General features: G+C 43.2%; 1 protein-coding gene across 1 annotated transcript in view; it reads right to left on the minus strand.

Annotated features, from left to right (window-relative positions):
- Nucleotides 1–23761, minus strand: part of Slc35f4 (solute carrier family 35, member F4) — a 261352-nt gene that overhangs the window by 17183 nt on the left and 220408 nt on the right. Inside the window, exons 2-3 of the mRNA NM_001433014.1 lie at nucleotides 6854–7039; nucleotides 2895–3192 (exon numbers count right to left, since the gene is read on the minus strand). Coding sequence (NP_001419943.1) covers nucleotides 2895–3192; nucleotides 6854–7039 — 484 coding nt within the window. The remainder of the gene's footprint in view (nucleotides 1–2894; nucleotides 3193–6853; nucleotides 7040–23761) is intronic.

Raw genomic sequence — 23761 nt, forward strand, 5'->3', positions numbered from 1 at the left:
TAGTGGCTGTTATTAGTTATTAAGCACTTTCTGCATGCCAAGTGAGTGCTTTCTGTATACCGAATGATACTTTAAGTGCATTCCATCAGAGACTGCTGTATTTGACTCCGACTCATTCTTTCTAGAGATTTTTTTTCCCGTTAATGAAGCATCTTTATTAAAGCTATAGCAAATAACGTTTTCTCTGTGAATTTCAAATGCACTCGGGGTCCTTGAGTTCTGGCAGTATTTAATTGAAACAACAGACTCATCAAAGTCCATTCCTAAGGGGACACATCTCATTACCTAGATTTGACACTTTATTGAAAATTCTTTTGATGTTAGCGATAAGGAAAAAAAAGACCCATGAAATTCTTCCATGTTGCTCAGGAGAAAAATAGTGAGGGATCTTGTGCAGTGGGAAAACTCTGCTTTCAGACTTCCACACTAACTCACGTCCTCCTGTTCAGGACTGAAGACTTAGGAGTCCCTTCTTAGCAGATGCTGTTAATGAGTCTGCAGGGAAAAGAGATCAAAGACCCAAGAGTTTTCTGACCATGTTTTGCTCTCATTGTTTTCACTAGAGAACAGTCCTCTCACAGACAGTTTTCTCTCCTTCACAGTAAAAGCCTTTTGATTCAGTTTCAGACACTGCCAGCATCGCTTTACCTATGCTGGCAGGTGGAGGCATCTTGTCAAGACACAGAGTCTTCAAAGCTCAGAGTTAGTCGGATGCAGGGGATGTGGAGGGGATGCAGCTCATTCCCCAAGCCTTGTCTCAGTCAGCTGTAAATATGTTATCCCAAACAAAGTAGCGTGGCTTGCTTTACGGTGCTCTTACACTGCACTCCCTCCTTTACACAGTTTTAATTGTTTTTAATTGCTTTGGGGGAGAGCATGGTCAGCATGCTACCTGGTACGCAAACAGTTATGGGTATTTTATTTATTTATTTATTTATTTATTTATTTATTTATTTATTTATTTATTTTTCTTTTCCTTTTTCCGGAGCTGGGGACCGAACCCAGGGCCTTGCGCTTGCTAGGCAAGCGCTCTACCACTGAGCTAAATCCCCAACCCCCTTATTTTTTTTAAAAAGCAATGTTTATTGTTTTAGCTTCTTTTCGTTTTCTCTAATCAAAATTTAGATTTTAAAAATTTTATTTTATGTGTATGGTTATTTTGAGCGCATGTACATTTGTACACCATGTGTGTTCCTGGTATCTGAGGAGGTCAAAAGAAGGCATCAGATCCCCTGGAAGTGAAGCTATGGATGTCTGTAAGTCACCATGCAAGTTCCGGGGACCAAACCCAGGTCCTCTTCAAGATCAACACACACACAGTCAACCACTGGTCCACCTCTCCATCCTTCTTTATGTTTCTTTAAATTAAACATTGATGGTCACATAGAGAGGACTAGCTCGCAGTGTGATTTCACCATTCCCTCACACTTCCAGATAGGTGACAAGAAATGGAAGTGTTTTAAAACCTAATTTCAGAATGTACCGATCGTAATAATCATTTCTTTCTGGTTGAGCACAGGGAAACGAAGAGGGATTATTTGCACTCCTGTGTGACACATTCCTTGTCACTCTGGTGAGGATCAGGAGCTGTGATTTCCTGAGGACACCGGAATGAGCATGGTTGTTGCAGAGGTTGTTTTTCTACTCTGGATTTTCCCTTTCTAGAAACTGTGGTGTGTGTGTGTGTGTGTGTGTGTGTGTGTGTGTGTGTGTGTGTGTTTGTGTGTGTGTGTAGAGGCAAGAAGACAATTTTGGCTGTCATTCCCCAGTCACCTTCTACCTTATTTTTTGTGACAAGGTCTTTCATTGGCCTGGAGCTCACCAGAGAGGCTAGGCTCCTCTTGTCCTCCATTTCCCCAGTGCTTGGATAACAAACACTCTCAACCATGCTTAGATGTTTTCCCCTTTTCTTCTTTGTTCAGGGACAGAACTCAGATCCTCCTGTTTGTAAGGTAAGCACTTTACCTGATGTAGCCAGCCCCCACACAAAAAACCCCCAAACAAACCAACTAACCAACAAACCAACCAACAAAAAAAAACCCAAAGGAAAAAAAACCCAAAAAAACCATGACCCAAACATTGCTTTTGCCTTCCACTAGTGCTGCACGAAGACTGACATTAGTCCTCAAGTTACTGAGCCCTCCTAGAGGAGACCTGACTTACTACTGAACAAATACCAGAAGCATTAGACAACTAGGCTAACTACCACTACAACCAAACAACACACAGGGCCACAAGGCCCAAGTGCTCCCACCAGGAGAAATTGGCGTCTCTTCAGGTTACTCAGTGCTCAGCTTTCCATCTCAACAAGCAAGACAGTTTCATCTGTTAAGGCACCAGAGTGCTGGAAAAATTAAGCAAATGTTTGTGTAATAGCAATTAATTTTATTAATACAGATTTTTTCCCTCCAGAGTTTAGGACAGTTTGAACACATGACCTTCAGAGACAAATTAAATAATAATATAAATCAGGGTTCTGTTATACACTGCTAACCTCAGGCCAGAATTTCAGCCTTTTGGAATTTGTTTCAATCTTGGGTTAAGGTGGGAATATTAACACCATCTGTATTAATAGGTGTTTTTTTTTTTACCATGATGATGGTGGTGACCTAAGTAAGGGACACAAGGTAAGGAGACTGATCCTGCTTCTTCCCATTCGCTACCAACCATAGCTCTCCCTTCTTTTTTTTTTTTTTTTTTTCCGGAGCTGGGGACCGAACCCAGGGCCTTGCACTTGCTAGGCAAGAGCTCTACCACTGAGCTAAATCCCCAACCCCACTCTCCCTTCTTTATTTCCACAGCAAACTCAATTTATATCCCAAAGAGTTGAGAACTTGCACATTTACATAAAACATGTTTCGAAGCATCCATAAATCATTGAACATGGAACCTACCTGAATTTTTTCATTGGCGACTGCTTTTCTTGAGCCGTGGCCAGATGGCCGGAGTAATAGACTGGGAAGAACATAATGTTCCAGTTTGTTGAAAACCAAGTCATGAAAAAGGGACAGTAAAAGTTCTTGTAAGTGATTTTTACAATTTGTGTGGTTCCAACCCAAGATGACGACACTGACAGGATGATCAAGAGTCCCCAGATGGTCTTCAGAACCACAGACGTGCAGGACAGGCAGCGCGCCTTGAGTCCGTTTTCTTGGCTGCTGCTCTCAGGGTGATTCTGTGCCCCATCATCCCCTGGAAACAGGAGAGGAATACAGATGTGGAGGAGCAGTCAGATGTGTCGGCTCCTTTAAGAAGATGTGTGTAACTACAAGTCTGATTACCATGCCAGAGTTTGTCCTTTTGGTGCCACCATCAGAAAAGAAAAATGATTCCCCTCAGTTTTTCCTTTTCCTTTTCTTTTTATATTTTTTTTTTGAGATTTTGCTTAGTTTTATAAGTATGAAGTGTTTGAAACATTTTATTGCATAAGGATGATGTCTGTGTACCATGTGTATGCGGTGCTGGTGAAGATTATAAGAGGGTGTCTGACCCCCCCAGAACTGGAGTTACAAAGTTACAAGCCACCATGTGGATACTAGGAATTGAATCCAAGTCTTCTGCAAGAGCAGCCAGTGCTCTTCACTGCTAAGCCACTTATAACCCCACCCCTAACTAATTCTTTCTATGGACTTGTTTTGTTGCATCCAGTGTGGATCTGGACCCCACCCAGTAGGTATAAGATGCTTGTGCATGGAGTGACTGTTACACTGCCTGCTTTGCCTTTAAGAATATTCTAGTTGGCACTGAACTGAGAATAGGACCCCCGTTGAAGGAATCAGAGAAAGAACTGGAAGAGCTTGAAGGGGCTCGAGACCCCATATGTACAACAATGCCAAGCAACCAGAGCTTCCAGGGACTAAGCCACTACCTAAAGACTATACATGGACTGACCCTGGACTCTGACCTCATAGGTAGCAATGAATATCCTAGTAAGAGCACCAGTGGAAGGGGAAGCCCTGGGTCCTGATAAGACTGAACCCCCAGTGAACTAGACTGTTGGGGGGAGGGGGACAAGGGGGGAGGGTGGGGAGGGGAACACCGATAAGAAAGGGGAGGGGGGAGGGGGATGTTTGCCCGGAAACTGGGAAAGGGAATAACACTCGAAATGTATATAAGAAATACTCAAGTTAATAATAATAATAAAAAAAGAATATTCTAGTTGGGGATTTAGCTCAGTGGTAGAGCGCTCGCCTAGGAAGCGCAAGGCCCTGGGTTCGGTCCCCAGCTCCGAAAAAAAAAAAGAATATTCTACAACTCAGCTTCTAAAGACCTATGGTGTGCTTCAGCTAATGCACAGGGACGTATTCGGGGTTTGCTGCTCCCCTAGCAGAAGCTCTAAGGGGTATCCAAGGCTCTATCAGATCTCTTCCTCTTTCTCTCTGTCATTAAGACAGAAACTCTTCAATAGATAAAGCCTTTCAGCCTATGTTGGGGGATGAGATCTACAGAGCCAAAGTAGCCCTGTATCCATCCACATGAAAAACCATGAGAAGTAAATCCTTGTTTTTATATTCTATGGACATTTTTTAAAAATGGCGCGGGATGACTCTTAAACTGAAAGCAGTGTGTCCCAAGAACAGAAAGTCATTTTCCAACTTGTAACAAATTATTGTTCAATGTGTGTCAGGAAACACAGTAGGCTTTGTTTGACAATCTAGTAGCAGTTTTCACATTAAAATAGTCAAAACTCTTTGGAGTGTATAGCTCTTCCTTGTGATAGAAAAAGTAAGTTAGAAATAAATTCATGTACCTCTCAGGGACTAAGAAGGAGGACAGTCTCCTAGCTGAGATCCTGCATGGCAGCATCCTGCAGGGACACAGAATTCTCTGCAAGATTTTCCTCTGTTCCTAGGAACTTAGCTCAGGCTCAAGGTCTGTACTTGTAGTGGAAATAGTGACAGGTGGGGCTTTTCTCACTCAGTCTTTCCAGAACCTGCCTGAACACGTTCCCACCACTTGATGAAGCAACACCTGATTCCCTCCCATCCCCCTGGGGCCACAACCTTTACTGGGGCTCAGGCTTTCAAATCACGCTCTTTGAGAATGACTTCTTCACTTTGGAATATAAATGTGAACCCAGCACTCCCTTCGGAACTTCTTAGTCTTATAAGTAGTATTGCATTCTCGGGGTCTTGAGCAACAGCCAGTGAAAACTGCCATTCTCTGATTTATTTATTCAATAAGCTCTTTGGACACTCTTAGATCTGGCTCTCTCCTTGGGTCTCAGGGATTCAAGGTAAAAACCTGAGTTACAGTCTGGTGGAACACATACAACACAAGATGACAAGAGCCATTTGATACAGAGACAAGGTTGCATAGAGAAGAGAAACGAACACGGCCAGGAGAAAGCTCCCTAATGCAGAGACCGAAGGGAGGCAGGAAACAGGGCTTAGCCAGCTCCCTTGACCATGAGCAGATATTACCTGCTCTTGAAAACAGTGCTGTGAATGTCCTGGGATTTATGCAGAGAGGAGAAGGGAAAAGGAAGATAAATAAAAATGTTAGAATGAGAGACTCTTGTGCCAGGAGGCCAGCAAAGAAACACGAACCTACAGACAAAAAGGCCCGAGGCTGGAGTGAAAGTCTCTGCAAGTCAGTATAACTCTGGGTGCCTCTCTTCTGAGTGCACATCCACACAAAAAAAATCTACTCGCAAGTCATTCCTGCCTCCTTTTTCCTCATCACCGTCCCCACTACGTCTCACAAACTGCCACTTTTGTCCATTAAAAACAGTTTCTCCACATTCTGCTTTGCTCGTCTTCTTTAACTGGTCAGTTACTGTGAGTGGTATGTTCTGCTGTTGTTTCTAATGCTGTTTGAAATTTGAAAGAGATTTTTGGCAAAGGCAAGCTGAAGGGCGAGATGGAAGTGACTTTGGGAGTTGCAGGCAGAGGAGGCACAGAGGGGCTGAGCACGGAGCGATCCAACTGGAGTATCTGACAAGGGGGGGACACCCTCGCCAGGAAGATCGAGCAATGTTGGAAAGCGGTGAAAAAAAATCTCTTACATGGAGAGGGAAGTGTTACTTAGAACCCAGTTTTTCTTTTTTCTTTCTGGTAAGGGAGAGGTATGGTCGTTTGACGAGAAGATCAAAATGAATATGAACGTCAGGCTTTAGAGCATCCTTTGGTTCTTTTTTTTTTTTTTTTTTTTCGGAGCTGGGGACCGAACCCAGGGCCTTGTGCTTCCTAGGTAAGCGCTCTACCACTGAGCTAAATCCTCAGCCCCTAGAGCATCCTTTGAGATAGGAAAAATGTATCTAAGACTAAAAACTCAGAGGTTCTATCTGCAGTGATGAATCCAGGTGCATCTAGAAAGTTATACTTTGCTGGGAAGCCCGTGGACATGGCTTAGATTCACCTAGCAACCAGTAGCCCAAGAGTTGGCGAGTGGTCAGGTGGGTGTGAGGAAAGGCTGAAGGTTTACATGATCAGAAAACGCTCATCAGTTAAGTGCTACCCAGGAACTTGGGGAAACTGGATTGGTGGCGGGGACCAGTAGTCCTGGTAAGAGCAAAAGCACGGTCTGATTTTGATGATTTTTTTTTTTTAAATTTTCTTTAGACTGGACACAGAATGTTATCCCTGAATCCCAGAGCCGAGTCAAAAGGCGCTGGGGTTTGGCACCCAAGGATGAGAAAATGAGCTACCTTGTACATTTCATCGAAGATGGTATTGGAGTTAGAGATGACTATGCTGTAAGTTTTTCAGTGATAGATTTCTGGTTTTCCATGATACAATCTATCCCTAATAGTACCCAAAAGGTTTCTGCCTTCCGTGCCTAAGGCAGTGTCTTCCCTGGCTGTTTAGTAGGCTAAGACGCACTGCTGCGGAAGAGGAGCTCACCAACGTACCTGATCTGTTCTGTCTCTCCACTCTTCGACCACAAACCCCGGAGGATCCTCTGCTCTGAAGCTCAAGAATAGGAGCGGCAGAATCTTCCGTGACCGACAGAGGGGACAGTTGCCTGCTGATGCTGCTGTGTGAGCTGGGGCAGTTGGGTCCTGGCTTGCATCGAGTCACTGATGATCTGGAGGTACCTGGAGAGACAGAGTGCACGGCAGTCTGAGAACTTCTGAGCAGCAACATCAGAAGGGGCTTCGACTTTCTTGACAGTCAGAAAGTACATGACCAAGTCACTCTCAACGAACTCATTGCTAAACTGCAAAAACACCCCCATAAAGAAAGTGCACACAGGCGGGCTCGCGGTTTCTAAGAGCCTCCCCCCCCCCATCTTTATTAAATTGGGTATTTCTTATTTACATTTCGATTGTTATTCCCTTTCCCGGTTTCCGGGCCAACATCCCCCTAACCTCTCCCCCTCCTCTTCTATATGGGCTTCCCTTCCCCATCCTCCCCCCATTACCGCCCTCCCCCCAACAATCATGTTCACTGGGGGTTCAGTCTTAGCAGGACCCAGGGCTTCCCCTTCCACTGGTGATCTTACTAGGTTATTCATTGCTACCTATGAGGTTGGAGCCCAGGGTCAGTCCATGTATAGTCTTTGGGTAGTGGCTTAGTCCCTGGAAGCTCTAAGAGCCTTTTTTGATAGACCTGGTAGAGTTGGGTGTTAGAAGACGATGCTTGGGCAGGAACTTGCGTTTTGCATTAAAACCGTCGACACGGCCAAGCAGTTTATTTAAGGAAAGGAAAGCATCGTGCTGCCTTTGCTTTCATCCCGTTCCTTCCGTGAGTGGCAAAGGTGCCTGCCGACAGCACCTCCCAGCAAAGCTCACTTCATGCTTTTCTATCAGGTTCACAGTCAAAGTTCAACTTCACCCGTCTTTATCCAATGGAGTAGACAAAAGCTCAGCTCCACAGCAGCCTGCTCCTTTCCTCATTAGTGGTCTTTGTATCCCCCGCACAGGATGAATTTCCATGTGATCATCAGTACAGGAGCTCAAAGAGGCCTATCCCAGCATTCACTGCCAACCCTCGATTCCCCCGCCCCAAACGGTGCCATCAGCAACACCATGAGACAGATAAGGGCGCATTACTATTGACTAGACTCTGGTCTTCATTCGAATCCCACTCAATGTTATCACTAATGTTCTTATTCCAGTATTCTGTCTAGGATGCCGTGTACCATCCAGTTACCGTATCTCCTTAGCCTCCTGTGGTCTGCTAGGGTATCTCATTTTCCCTAGTTTTAAGTACTTTTGAATGTTTTGAGAGGTGATGGTAGTTGTGTAGAATTTCCATCAAGTGAGATGTTTTCCTGCATTTTCTGCATAATGTTGGGGACATAGGTTTGGGATACAATGGAGAGATGGAGTACCTCTTTTGACGTATATGATAACAGTATGACATATATGTGTGCTGTCAGTATGACATGTATGTATGCTACCAGTATGACATGTATGTATGCTACCAGTATGACATCTGTGATAATGTCGACTGTGGGCATATGACTGAGGTAGAATTTATTATATTTCTTTATTTTTTAAACAGAAAACATTTCTTTTAAAATTTTATTTATTTAATGTGTTTGGGTACGTTGGCTGAATGTACACAGTTTGTGTACTACATACATGCCCAGTGACCGCAGAGGTAAGAAGAAAATATTGGAACCCATGGAGCCTGAGTAGATAGTGTTGTGAGCTACTGTGTGGCTACTGGGAATTGAATCCAGGTCCTCTGGAAAAACAACCAATGCTCTTAGCTGCTGAACCATCTCTCCACCCTCAGTTCATCAGGCTTCTTGACCTCTCTTCTTGTCTTTGATTTTTACAGGTAGTGAATAAATCCTGTAAAATCCTAAGGGATGAATAACAGGGGTTTAAGCCACCTTTTAGAATGTTCTACCTTGACTATTTGAAAAGCTTTCACAAATAATTTTTTTCCTTTTTCACTCTACTATTTACTTATTCAACACTTTATAGTGGCCTGGACGGATATACATTTATTTCATACTTTGAGTCATAATCAAACCTGCACTGTTGATTTTTGCTCAAATCACTCAAAATGAGCTTCCAAGTCTCAGTGATATGCTCTCACTACACTGTTTATTTTTGAGCTCTCTCTCTCTCTCTCTCTCTCTCTCTCTCTCTCTCTCTCTTAAAAAACCACTTAGTACCACACGATTCTCTTTCTGGGCTTGTCTTTTATTTTTCCATCCCTCTCTTATTTTCTGGAAGAACAGTGTTTAGAAACCAGTGTTTTATTGTTTCTGAGTTCATTGTTACTGGCTCCTTATGACTCTGAGCCCTCACTTGTCAGAGCTTGAAAATACGTGTCCACATGCCAAGTTAAGAATATATGTGTACGTATATGGAGCCCTAGTCATACCTGTATATATGTGCCCTACAGTTTATACAGCTTTTAAAATTTGGGTAAGATGTTCTATGTACAGTGTGACCTTAAACAGTACTTGTTCCTTCCATTAAGAATCTAGCAAAGTGACTAGATAGAGAATATCAGAATCATCGTAGACATGTATACACCAAGATGGATGTGGAGCTGTCTTCACTCTTCGGACCTATGCGCTTGCTCTTCATGGTAAGGCATGGGTTCCCTTATCACCAGTGGGAAGCCAGGCGCCTTTCTCTTTGTGCTACAGTAGCCATGTCTGATTGTGTTTCTTCTTCTTCTTCTTTTTTTTTGTTGTTGTTGTTTTTGGTTTTTTTTTCTTTTCTTTTCTTTTTTTCGGAGCTGGGGACTGAACCCAGGGCCTTGTGCTTGCTAGGCAAGTGCTCTACCACTGAGCTAAATCCCCAGCCCCGATTGTGTTTCTTCTAAGATGGCCGACAATATCTAATGAAAACTGGGATCTTGAACTATCAGTGACCTCCTTGCATGATTTGGCTTTGGATTTATCAGGGTGTACTTTAGGTGGACAACTATGGAAACCTTCAGTCTTGCAAGCTGAGAGGGAGCTGTGTTCAAAGAAAAGGGAAGCTTGCTTTCCTCAGCTCTCGAGAGCAAACGAGGATTAACCAGAAGAGTGTAAGGGCAGCCATGGTTCAGAGTTTGCTCTTATCCAGTGATGTCCACCGATTTCATCTTGTGTTCTTTCCCTTTTACTTTTCTTTTAAAATCTTGAATGATGAATCGAGATATCTGAAGATTAGGTTAGCCGTATCATCTATTACTGTGTGTCCCAAGTTGGCCTGACTAAAATATATTCTTTAATAAATGAATTAAAAACGTAGAGATACTCAAGAGTCCGCAGAAGGATCACACGCTGATGTCTCTACTTAAATCAATGCCATGTGCTAAGAACTTTGGGGGTCTTCTTTTCATATTCAAAATGTTCACTGAACATTGTCCAGAGATGTTTCTAACTGAACAGTGTAAGTTCAGCGGCAAGAGATGGAGATTCACATGCTGCTAACGGCGGAAGCTTTTCTAAAAGAGTTGATTTACAGATACTCTGAGGGTCTTTCAGAATCATCTCTTGTGTACTATGTAATTCCATGAGGTATACTTCTTGGTCATCTTTTAGGTTAATATTAGGTTTCCTTTTGTGGCTCCCCAGCATTGTGGGGGGGAAGGAGGGAGTCTACCAAACACACTGGGCTGTAAGGTGAGATGGAGTTGAGGCTATGACTGCCTAAATTTAGTAAAATATAGTGATTTTATTGGCTTGATCAAGGGATCAAGCTCAAAGCATGTTAACACAAGCCCCACAATTCAGCTGTCCCTCCCCACACCAGTCTGCAAGCAATAGGTTTGCAACCCACACAAGTGATTTCTCTTTCTTCCTTGTTTTCCCTGGAAACATTAGATCCTGGCATTAGTGTCTCAGTTCCTTATACAGCATAGCCAATCGCCAGCTTTCTCCTAATGCCTGCTCTGTGGAAGAGACCCAATGGCAGTTCATCTCCTAGAGACACTTTAGTCATAAATTCTTAAAAAAAAAGTGAACCTTAAGCTTTCTGACCAGGCACACAAGAGCTTGAGCCATGAAGCAGTCATTGCCAGCATTTTGGCAATGTCTTGTCCTATACCATGTGATACCAATCATTTAATATAAAACCAACGATGACAAAAATTCAATATTCAGAATACCATTTGGGATGCAACAAAAACATTATAAATAAATCACATCTACTTTCTAAGCCACTAAGTGCTGGGGTGGAAGCAGGGTTTGCAAATGCCTGTACAATATTCACTCTAATAGGCACTGAGCACAAGTTATGCTACGAGTGCTAGGCAGCAAGTCTCGCAGTAGCTGGGTCAGGGCATTTCTCTACTCTCTCTTTAAGATGTGAGCCATACTAGGAGGGTTACCATGGACACATTTTTTATATACCTATCCAGACAAGAGAATATTTTTTCATCTTTAGTGATGGGGCTCTGCATGTTCCCAAATTCAATGGAGGCTCAACAGGTAGTTAAGTACCTGTTATTAAGTAGGTTTGTATCAGGGGCAAAAAGTCAGACAACATGGGGCTCTCAATTCAGTACAAAAGTTAGACACATAATCAATTAACCGTAGCTTTATGTGAACTGTGGGTTAGAGGGGAGTGAGTCCGAGTCAAGCCTGGAGAAGGGAGACTGTATGGTTACAGTAAAAGTGGCCTTGGAGAATGAACAATGCTTTACCAGACAGAGTTTTCAGCCGAGGGGCAGGCTATCTAGTTAGAAGAGACAGAACACAGGGATACAGGAAGTGTGTACCCCAGGGCCTAATAGTGAATGATCACCTCTACGATTTTGAAATAGGAGCACAAAAGAACATGGGCATCCTGGCTTCTGCCTTTACCTGTTCCTTGAAACTGAAGTTCTGCCCAACTGGAATCAAAACAGCATTGTGACCGTTAGATACCCAGACTGTCTAAATCCAGGAAGATCTGTCAGGAATCTGGATCAGCAATATCTTCGGGTAGATACTGAGCCTGAGGTGGCCATGTGAATCTCCACCCTTCTGCTTCCTCTTCTGTTTGGGTTACACAGCTCACGGGAAGTACTCAGTGAGTACAGCTGGTGGTGACTGACAGTGAGTAGGCACTTTTAGAACACTAGCTTCATGCACTGGAGTCCATTCTAACTTAGGTTAGGAAAGCAGGGAGTATTCAGGAGTTTAGCAGCCCAGTGACAGAGGAGCTAAGATGTCCCTAATCAGGAACATTTGGAAACAGCAATGGTACCATCTCTTCATTGTGTTCGCTTTCCTCGTGCTATCCGACTTCATTTCCTCTCATTTAGCTGAGGCTTGTCATGCGTGCAGAAATGGCTAGCTCCCAGGTTTTCTTTCTTACAGCTTTAGGCTTAAGAGAGAAACATAGCTGCCCAGAGTTAAAAAAAAAAAGTCTTGAGGAAGCTGTGTGTATTATACTGACTTCTTGTGTGGCTCCATGGCTAGTAGTGGAAATACTGTAAAAAAAATAAATAAAAAGGCTTCCACAAAAGACTGGGAAGGGCTGGGTAGAGGGCCATGAGGATCTACTTTCTGGAGTTCAAAGCCAAAGGATAAGAAGGAATTTCAGCTACTGGCCAAGTGAGGGAATTGGTGAACATGTTTAATGTAAGGTGTGGTGTTTGTGGATAAACAGAAAAGCCCAGGTGATAAGGAACAACTAGGGAAAGGTCTTTGGAAAGCACTGGGAGTGAAAGGCAAAGTGGGAGGGTAGTCTCTGTGTGAGCAAAGATGACAAGATGTGACGGAAGATAACAGACCAAATCTGTAGTTATCATTTAAACCAAGGATCCTACCACCGGCCTGTATCTCCTACAGGCACAGAAGCCAGTGAAACCTATGGCCTCACAACGCCCCCCCCCCCGAGTTGATCTGTCAACCTCATCTTAACGTTCCCTAGATCGTTAGATAACGAGCACGTCTCCTTCCTTCACACTCCCTTGGGTATTCGTTATCTCCCCGGAACATTAGGTTCTTTGGTGGATGATTCTGCTAACAAACAGATTCAAATAATGTGTCAACTGAAACCAACTTCGAGATTTTCCAAATAATTCTAGATGGATGGAAGAGTTGTGATATGACTCATGACGATGTTAGAGTCAACAAAGAAAGGCTGGAAACAGAAATAGTATGCTATACTTTTTTCTTTTATTAGTTGGCAGTCATAATTGTCCGATCCCTTTTCTTACAATAACATATAATAATTTGGCAAAAGACTAGGTAGAGAGCTGTATTTCATTAAAAAAAAAATCATTCGTGTGCTAGTGAGTTGCTTCAAAATGCAAAGTGCCTTTGGAGAAGAAACAAGTTTGGTTCCCAGCACCTAGACTGGGCAGCTCACAACTGTCTGTAACTGCAGCTGCAGGGAACTCAATATTCTCTTCTGACATCAGCAGGCACCAGGACACATATTACCCACACACAGCGGCACACATATACACATAATTAAAGCTAAATCTTAAGAATTAATTTATGTTGAATTTCATAGACAAGATATATTCGACTAGAGGAGGATTATTGACATCAGTATTTGCTGGTGTGCATTATTTCCCTGGTGTCTGCCCAAGGGTTCCCTGGCTCTTAGGTAAAAACATAGTATTAAGATTATTGAAAAAGGTTATGACAGTAGGTTGTTCACACACAGGTAATACAACAACTTTCCATTTTGATCTGTTTAATTAATTAATTAACTATTTATGTTTGTGGTGCTGGCACTCAAGTCAAGATCTCGGGCATGGTAGGCCAACGCTTCACCTATAAAGCACGTCCCCAGTGCTGTGTTCTGTAAGAAACCAAAGCGAGTCATCCCCAGCCTTTATTCTTGTCACGTGCTCTTCATCTCTTATAGCTGGCGATTTTTATTCATTTAATTATTATTTCTCCAACATACCGTTTTTATTGATTATTCATTTGTATAAATTGACATCTTGTGAAAACACCTGCTATTTATATCCTTGTATTTTTTAAGGTCTTATATATTTTTATATTTAAGAAATTAAACACTTTTTTGATGATCCATTTTGTTTTATTTTTTTATGTGCCTCGGTGTTTCGCTTTCACGTATGTCTGTGTGAGGGTGCCGGAACCCCTGGAAATGGAGTTACAGACAGTTGTGAGCTGTCATGTGGGTGCTTGGAATTGAAACAGGGTCCTCTAGAAGAACAGCATCTCAACCTCTGAGCCATCTCTCCAGACCCATTTAAGAAGTTTTATTTTAAAAAAATAATATATTATTCCAAATATTAATAATTATTTTAATATTATCTGATTCCAAATGTTAAGCAACTGAAAAACTAGGTTTTCAAGATATGTATTTGAAAGACTTGAATACTCACACATTAAAAAGAAATTTTAAAATTGCGAATTAATTTTTAAATTCTTTTTATTTGCTTAAAATCTGCACATGAATGGAAACCCAACAGAATAGCCCTTCTATACACATAGCATCCCTAAAGCTGTGCTCATTTATTGTGTCTAGAATATGATGTAACCTGTGTATCTGCTGTTGACTCTAATACCGAAGAATTAGCACTGAAACCGATTTCTATGACATAGAAATAGACTGTCTAGCACATGTTACACCTACTATTTACTAAGAAGCTTCTCATACATGACCTCCAAGTGGTTCAAGAACTCTGCAGGACAGAGTTTACTCTCTCCATTTTACATAGGAGGACAGCGAATCTCTAACATCTAAGGCAAACATTAGCATTTAGTCGGAAAGCGCATCTTCTCTAGTGTAGTTTCCACCACAGCAAATCGGTTTTATTAAGTCACTTATATACATGAGAAGCTGATGATCTTGTTGGAAAAATGACTTGAGATCCTTTTCTGCCTGGGTCTCAGATCCTAGCCATTCGTAAAAAGGGACACGTTTGGATAGAATGGAAGCTCTAGGGGCTGCCAACACAGGTAAGGTCTGGATTCTCATAAGGTAGGTTGCTTCTGTGAGTCGCCTGCTTGCTTTATATTAGGTCACACATGGACTTAGGTGACACACGGACTTAGGTGACACACGGACTTAGGTGACACACTGACTTAGGTGACACACTGACTTAGGTGACACATGGACTTAGGTGACACACGGACTTAGGTGACTCATGGACTTAGGTGACTCACTGACTTAGGTGACACATGAACTTAGGTGACACACGGACTTAGGTGACACACTGACTTAGGTGACACACGGACTTAGGTGACACATGGACTTAGGTGACACACGGACTTAGGTGACACACTGACTTAGGTGACACACTGACTGACTTAGGTGACACACTGACTTAGGTGACACACTGACTTAGGTGACACATGGACTTAGGTGACACACTGACTTAGGTGACACACTGACTTAGGTGACACACTGACTTAGGTGACACACGGACTTAGGTGACACACTGACTGACTTAGGTGACACACTGACTTAGGTGACACACGGACTTAGGTGACACACTGACTTAGGTGACACATGGACTTAGGTGACACACGGACTTAGGTGACACACGGACTTAGGTGACTCATGGACTTAGGTGACACACTGACTTAGGTGACACACGGACTTAGGTGACACACTGACTTAGGTCACACACGGACTTAGGTGACACACTGACTTAGGTGACACACGGACTTAGGTGACACACTGACTGACTTAGGTGACACACTGACTTAGGTGACACACTGACTTAGGTGACACACGGACTTAAGTGACACACTGACTTAGGTGACACACTGACTTAGGTGACACACTGACTTAGGTGACACACGGACTTAGGTGACACACGGACTTAGGTGACACACGGACTTAGGTGACACACTGACTTAGGTGACACACTGACTTAGGTGACACACAGACTTAGGTGACACACGGACTTAGGTGACACACTGACTTAGGTGACACACTGACTTAGGTGACACACGGACTTAGGTGACACACTGACTTAGGTGACACACTGACTTAGGTGACACACTGACTTAGGTGACACACTGACTTAGGTGACACATGGACTTAGGTGACACACACGGACTTAGGTGACACACGGACTTAGGTGACACACTGACTTAGGTGACATACTGACTTAGGTGACACACGGACTTAGGTGACACATGGACTTAGGTGACACACGGACTTAGGTGACACACTGACTTAGGTGACACACTGACTTAGGTGACTCATGGACTTAGGTGACACACTGACTTAGGTGACACACAGACTTAAGTGACACACTGACTTAGGTGACACACGGACTTAGGTGACACATGGACTTAGGTGACACACTGACTTAGGTGACACACGGACTTAGGTGACACACTGACTTAGGTGACACACTGACTTAGGTGACACATGGGCTTAGGTGACACACACGGACTTTGGTGACACATTGACTTAGGTGACACATTGACTTAGGTGACACACTGACTTAGGTGACACACTGACTTAGGTGACACATGGACTTAGGTGACACACTGACTTAGGTGACACACGGACTTAGGTGACACACACGGACTTAGGTGACACACACGGACTTAGGTGACACACAGACTTAGGTGACACACGGACTTAGGTGACACACTGACTTAGGTGACACACTGACTTAGGTGACACATGGACTTAGGTGACACACTGACTTAGGTGACACACTGACTTAGGTGACACACGGACTTAAGTGACACACTGACTTAGGTGACACATGGACTTAGGTGACACACTGACTTAAGTGACATACTGACTTAGGTGACACACGGACTTAGGTGACACACGGACTTAAGTGACACACTGACTTAAGTGACACACGGACTTAGGTGGCACACTGACTTAGGTGACACACGGACTTAGGTGACACACTGACTTAGGTGACTCATGGACTTAGGTGACACACTGACTTAGGTGACACACGGACTTAAGTGACACACTGACTTAGGTGACACACGGACTTAGGTGACACATGGACTTAGGTGACACACTGACTGACTTAGGTGACACACTGACTTTCTTCTATAGTGACTGGGCTTCTGATTCCCCTTCGCCGAAGTCTTTATTTCCTCTTGACCTAAATGAGGTTGCTCATGTCACATAGGACTATATGTAAAGGGACCTGAAATTTTTATGTGCCTTACTACTCTCATTACTACTCTTATTACTCTCATGCAATGTCACCATTGCCCACCAACCTGGAGAAACATTTTTGGCTCTAGGAAACTTCCACTTACAAATTCCTCCTCTGCACCTTCAGTCAGGAGAGCTGGCCCTGGGGTCATGGGAGAGGGTGAGCTGTCCCTGTCCCTTGAAAGCTGCAGTACTCATGAGAGTGGGCCTTGCACCTTGTCTGAGCAACACAGTGGTGCTGGTCCTGGAGGTACGGGTGGAGGTTAGCCAGCGCTGAGGATATGAGAACAGGAGAGCCGAACTTGCCTCCTGCTGATGGCCACATTGGGTGATCTAGCCAGAGCAGTGCTGGGAAGCTCTCCCTGGAGGTGGAGATAAGGGAGAGCTGGTGGGTTGGCCATCTCTGCTACTGCCCAGGCCAACCCCAAACCTATATCATCTACGAATGGTTGGGATGCCTGAAAGGGCCAGTTCTTCTGATCCAAAGCTGCAGGATCTCCATGACATAGGGCAACATCAGAAGAACTGAGAGGAGTCCCCATGAGGATCCAATATGGATGGCGTCACAGAGGCCAGAGATCGTGAACCAGACCAATGACTCATCGCAATGTAAATTGCAAGTGAAGATGAGTGGACAGAGGGGTAGACTGTGGGACACACTGTGACACAGTACAGTTTCCATGGTAAAATGTTTTCTATGCTTTGCTTTTTTTGTTCTTGTTATTCATTTGTTTGTGTGTTTTTATATTGGGGGAGAGTGTGTAAGGGCACAGGGTGGATCTGAGGGGATGGGGAGATGAGCTGGACTGGGTGCATTATGTGAAGCTCAAAAAGAAATCAATAAAAAACTTTAAAAAATTCCCCTAGAATGCATTCCCTTTCAAGTAGCCCTGTTGAATTGCTTGATTGACAGATTTGACAGAACATTAATAACACAGCCTCATCATTCATTATTAGTCCCAACCTCAGTTTCAAGAGAAACTTATGATTCTTGGTTAGTTTCTGTGATGACCTGGTCATCAATGTGATTGTTGCTTAATGTGGGTCTATCTGTGCCTTAGCTTTCTGCTAAAAGCAGGGAAGAACAAGACGGCATGGTGATTGCCCTCATTTTGTTATGGTCCAGGAGGGGAAAAGCCAATTACAGAAGCAATTTTAGTAAAGTGAACTAAATGCCAAGTGGGTGGAAAAGCTAGTCTCTGGGAGCCAATTCATAGTTCAATCTCTCGCCAATGCTAATGGTCTACAAATACCTTCTCCTTTAGGAACTGGGCTTTTAATCCAGAAGTCTTTGCATCCATTCCCAAAATATTTATGCCTTTCTCATGAGCAGGGAATAAAAAGGAAGACACACCTGCTAGGAGACCTAATGCTGTTTACCCACACATCAGTCACCTGAGGAGGGAAACCACACTGAAGCTGGCAGACCAAAGTGCTTAGGCAGTTATTCTGTGGATTAAGACAAGATAGAAATAGAATTGTTTTGCAGTTCTGCCACTGAGGACAACCAAAGAAGCTAAACAACCAGCATTAGGCCATACTCATAACCACTATGCGCACCTATATATACCAGGTAGGTGGGCCTTGAACTCAAACTCACTTGACAAGTCCCCCCATCTGACACACAGACAAACCTTGTTTTAGCTTTAGTTCTTGTCGCTATGATAAAATACACCGACTAAAACAACTTGAGTAGAATAGGTTCTTTCAGTTCTTGCTTACAAGTTCCAGTCCATGCTGGGGAAATCAGGCCATAAGAGGCTTGAAGCAGCTGCTTATATATTATTCACGGTCAGAAGACGACAATAATGAGTGTATGCTTGAATACTGGGCTTGGTTTCTTCATGTCATATAGTCCAGAATACCTTGCCATGGAATGGATCTGCCACAATTAAGATGGGTCTTTCCATATCAATTAACAATGTAATCAAGATAATCCACTGAAGGCATGCTCAGAAACCTGTCTCCAGTGCAATTTTGGAGTTTTGTCAAGTTACAAATCTAACCATCCCAAGAATCTTCTCCACTTAGTGAAGACCCCATTTTCCTCTCAAAATAGATTTCAATTCAACTATCTGGATCCAGTGTCCACTTTAGATGTCACCACAAGTCATCCTCTCCAAAATTAATCCATCTCTTTCCATTTCTCACGTTGCTAATTCTCACGAGTCTTCCAGGAACCCGAATGGCAGTGAGGGATTATTTTGGTTACATTGTTAATTGATGTGGGGAAACACGTCTTAATTGTGGACAGATCCATTCCCTGAGCCAAGAAAGAATATAGCTTAGCGGTAGAGTATTTGCTTTATAAAGTGAGGGCCTGTGTTTGGATCTCTAGAACCTACATGGAAAGCTGCAATGATAGTGTGTGTCTATAATCTTAGAGGATAAAAGAGAGGGTGTGGAGAAAGTCAGACACCTGGAAGCTCATGAGGCAGCTAGCCCGGCATACTTGGTGAAGTTCTAGGCCAATCAGAAAGTCTATTTCAGGGTTGGAGGAAAGATGGCTCAGTGGTTAAGAGCACTGAGTGCTCTTCCACAGGTCCTGAGTTCAAATCCCAGCAACCACATGGTGGCTCACAACCATCTGTAATGAGATCTGATGATCTCTTCTGGTGTGTCTGAAGTCAGTTACAGTGTATTTATATATAATAAATAAATATTTATTTTTAAAAGAAAAGCCTAGTTCAGATAAATGTGGATGGAAATGGACACCTGAGATTGCCTTCTGACTTACACACCTGTGCTGTGCTCACATAGACTGGCACTCACATGGACACACACACACACACACACACACACACACACACACACTTAGTTTCTGTGTAAGACAGTTGAATAGAAAAAAACACCATTTGTAGAGCTAGAAGGACTTGCTCTGAGGATACTGAATGTGGTCCTAGACAAATAAATACATGAGACTCATCCATAGGAAGATGACTAGAGGATAACAAACATAGAGTTCATGAGACACATATGGGGTAGAGATAGCAAGTTGAGAGTCATAGCATTTTAACATATGACAGTAGCTATGGGAACAGTCAGGAGTTGAGCAATGCTTTTTTTCCAGGCACATGTAGAAAGCCTAATCCAAGACAATTTCTTCCAAGATAATAAGAAGTAACCAAATTAAAATGAGAACATAGAGATGGGCCTCATTTCCCGCAACTGATGTCTTTATTAAAAAGAAATATTACTTACGATACTTGGAGGGAGAACATCATTTGAAGAAGGAAGAGATATGGCTGATGCTTCCATAAGCCAAAAAAAAAAAAAAAAAAAAGACTAAATGTCCAGGAAACCATCAGAGGCTAAGTGTGGTGGTTTGAATATGCTTGGCCCAGGGTATGGCATTATTGGGAAGTGGTGGCCTTGTTGGAGTAGATGTGACCTTGTTGGAGTAAGTATGCCATTGTGGGAGTGAGCTTGGCGATCCCCTTCCTAGCCACGTGGTAGCCAGTCCTCTCCTGTTTGCCTTCAGAACAAGATGAAGAACTCTCAGTTCCTCCAGTGCCATGCCTGCCTGGATGCTGCCATGTTTCCTTCCATGATGATAATGGACTCATCCTCTGAAACTGTAAACCAGCCTCAGTTAAATGTTTGCCTCAGTAAGAGTTGTCTTGCTCATGGTGTCTCTTCACAGCAGATGGAAACCCTAACTAAGACACTAAGTAAGAGGCTTTGACCATGGTCTCTGAAGAAAGTAACTCTGTCAATAGCCTTACTTCCAGGCCAAGACTTCCAGCTCTTAGAACAGTGACACATTATATCTTGACTGGTTAATGTACTGAATTTGCAGTACTTTGCTGTGGCATTGCTAGAAAATTAATATATAGGTAGAGGAGGACTCTCAGGGGAAAACGTTAACTGATGAATACAGATAATGCTGTGACCATTGATTTTATGTCGCTGTGACACAAACTAGTGTCTTTTAGGAAGAGGGACTCAGAATTGAGAAAATGCCTCTATGATATTAGCAAGTCTATCAGGCATTCTGTTGATTAATGATTGATATGGGAGGGCCCAGCCCACTGTGGGCAGTGCCATCCCTAGGAAGGTGGTCCTGAGTTGTATAAGAAAACAGGCTGAGGAAGTCATAGAGAAAACCAGTAAGCAGCAACATGCCCCCATGGACTCTGCTTCAATTTCTTTCTCCGGGTTCTTGTCTTGAGTTCCTGCCCTGCCTTCTTTCACGATGGACTGAAGCTGTAATTTGAAACAAGGGCTTTCCTCCTGGGTTGTTTATGGTCATGTTTATCACAGCAACAGAAATCCTAACCAAGACAGCAGCAAACCTACGGAAAAGCAGCCAGAAAGGTCAGGGGAAGGGAAGTATATTGTGTATGAGTGTAGAAAGCAATAGAAGAGAATAGGAGAAGGTGGCTGTGTACAGTCTTTAAGGATGTAACAGCTACTGTCATCTTGGAAAGACAGGTTGGTAGAAAGGGTCACAGTTGAGCTGATTAGAGAGCTGGTCAACAGGCAGTGATAACAGCACACAGATATGGAGAAATGGGTACAACTATTACACAGAGCAGATGGATGTTTGAACATGTAGAAATTAAGTCAAACAGAAATCTTACATATAAGTAGATGAGAGGACGGATGTGTGGGTGAGTGTTGGGTGCATGAATGGACACATGAAAAGATAGAAAGTTCTAGGCAAGTCAGGGAAGCTTTGCTAAAAGGGTAATTCTCATCCTCAGTGCAGAAACCTTATGGGAGTCAAGTACAGTTTTGTGATTTAATGGGAGACAGTATAGACTGTTTTTATTATATTTTTTCCATCTTTATTAACTTGAGTATTTCTTATTTACATTTCGATTGTTATTCCCCTTCCCGGTTTCCGGGCCAACATCCCTCTAGCCCCTTCCCCTCCCCCTCCCCTTCGCTATGGGTGTTCCCCTCCCCACCCTCCCCCCAACAATCACGTTCACTGGGGGTTCAGTCTTGGCAGGACCAAGGGCTTCCCCTTCCACTGGTGCTCTTACTAGGCTATTCATTGCTACCTATGAGGTTGGAGCCCAGGGTCAGTCCATGTATAGTCTTTGGGTAGTGGCTTAGTCTGGTAGACTGTTTTTATTAAACTCCTTTAGCATAGTTCTCCCTAGAATGCAGGGGAGATGAGTTGGGGTTTTGTCATCTTCAAGATCCTATAACTATTGCAAAGCTTTCATCAAAATCTCTACCACAGAGATCATTCCTTGGCTGAAGGTGAGGGGGAAAAGATATTACAGGATTTGTTCTGTTCCTTTGGTAAGCAAACAGGGGTAAATTATCTCCTGGGAGTACTGTAGTCAGCCATGTGAGGCAAATTACAGCAGCCAAGCAAGTGTTAGGATGCTTAATGTGCCGTTACTGACAATGAGTGTAATATAAAGGTTTCCTTCTACAGTGCCATTATGCATGCTGTCCTCTTGAAAGCCTACATTTCTCTGCTAGAGTAAAAGGTAATTCTTCTGATGCTCATACTGCTTAGAAGACATCTTAAGATCACAACAGTGGCCCTGGAATGAAATAAAAGGCACTGTTCGTGTTATCTTTCAAGTTTCTTGAAGCAATCTCCTCTTCATATTTGTATTCTACCTCCCTCATTAGGCTCATGCTGCCTTGGTTTTGAATAACCAAGTGTCCACAATTCAAGGCCCCAAGGCTGTAGAGAGGAATAGCTATCTAAGGTATTAGTCACTTTTGGAGAGCAAGTGGGTCAACTCTGTCCCGTACACCTACAGCCAATAGGCTGATTTTCCTTGCTATGGTTTGGCAACACTGCTCACTTAGCCACGAACATTTACTGAGGGTTTTTGTGGTGGTTTTAGTGAGACTGTGACCAATAGCTTTATGCATTTGGATACTTGGTCCCCAGTTGGCAGTGCTATTTGGGGGACGTTATGAAACCTTTAAGAGGTACAACCTTACTGGAGGAAGTGTGTCACTGGGGGAGGGGTTTGAGGTTAATCATTTCCTCATAGTTCTCCTCTCTCTCTGTGTCTTTTTCCTTTTGAAAATAATTTTGTAAGTTTTATTATAAAAGCCTTGCAAATAAGTAAAAACCCACATCCAAATTAACCAGACCCCAAATCTATATAACTCTCTGCTTCCAGTACACAAATACGATCAGCCCATATCTTATTTTTCTATTGTTGTGATAAGACACCATAGCCAAATCAACTTACAGAAGATTCATTCACTTCACTTGAGCCTTGCTTACAGTTTCAGAGAGTACAGTCCATGATCATCATGGTAGGGAGCATGGCAGTAGGTGGGAGGCATGGCACTGGAACAGTAACTGAAAACTACTATCTTGAGACACAACCACAAGGACGAGCAGTGTGGGGGTACACAAACACACACATACACACACACACAGAGAGAGAGAGAGACAGAGACAGAGAGAGACAGAGAGAGAGACAAAGAGAGACAGAGAGACAGAGAGACAGAGAAAGAGAGACAGAGACGGACACAGACACAGACACAGACACAGAGGCAGGCACTGGGAATGACATACTTTTGAAACCTCAAATCCTCCTAGTAACACATCTTCTCCAATAAGGCCACACATCCCAACCCTTCCCAAATAATTCCACCAACTGGGGACCAAGTATTCAAATATGTGAGTCTATCGGCTACCACACAGCTAGCTTTCTGCTCCTTTAGGCATGCCATGCCTACCCTACTCTGGAACCCAAAATAAATTTCTTCTTAAGTATTTTTGTCCAGCATATTTTCTCACAGCAGCAGAAAAGTAACCAATACAGCTCTCTTGTGCACCCAGTGTTGAACCAAGCTTTAGCCTCCAAA

Source organism: Rattus norvegicus, chromosome 15, assembly GCF_021556685.1.
Source record: "Rattus norvegicus strain SHRSP/BbbUtx chromosome 15, alternate assembly SHRSP_T2T, whole genome shotgun sequence".
NCBI classification, from domain to species: Eukaryota; Metazoa; Chordata; class Mammalia; order Rodentia; family Muridae; genus Rattus; species Rattus norvegicus.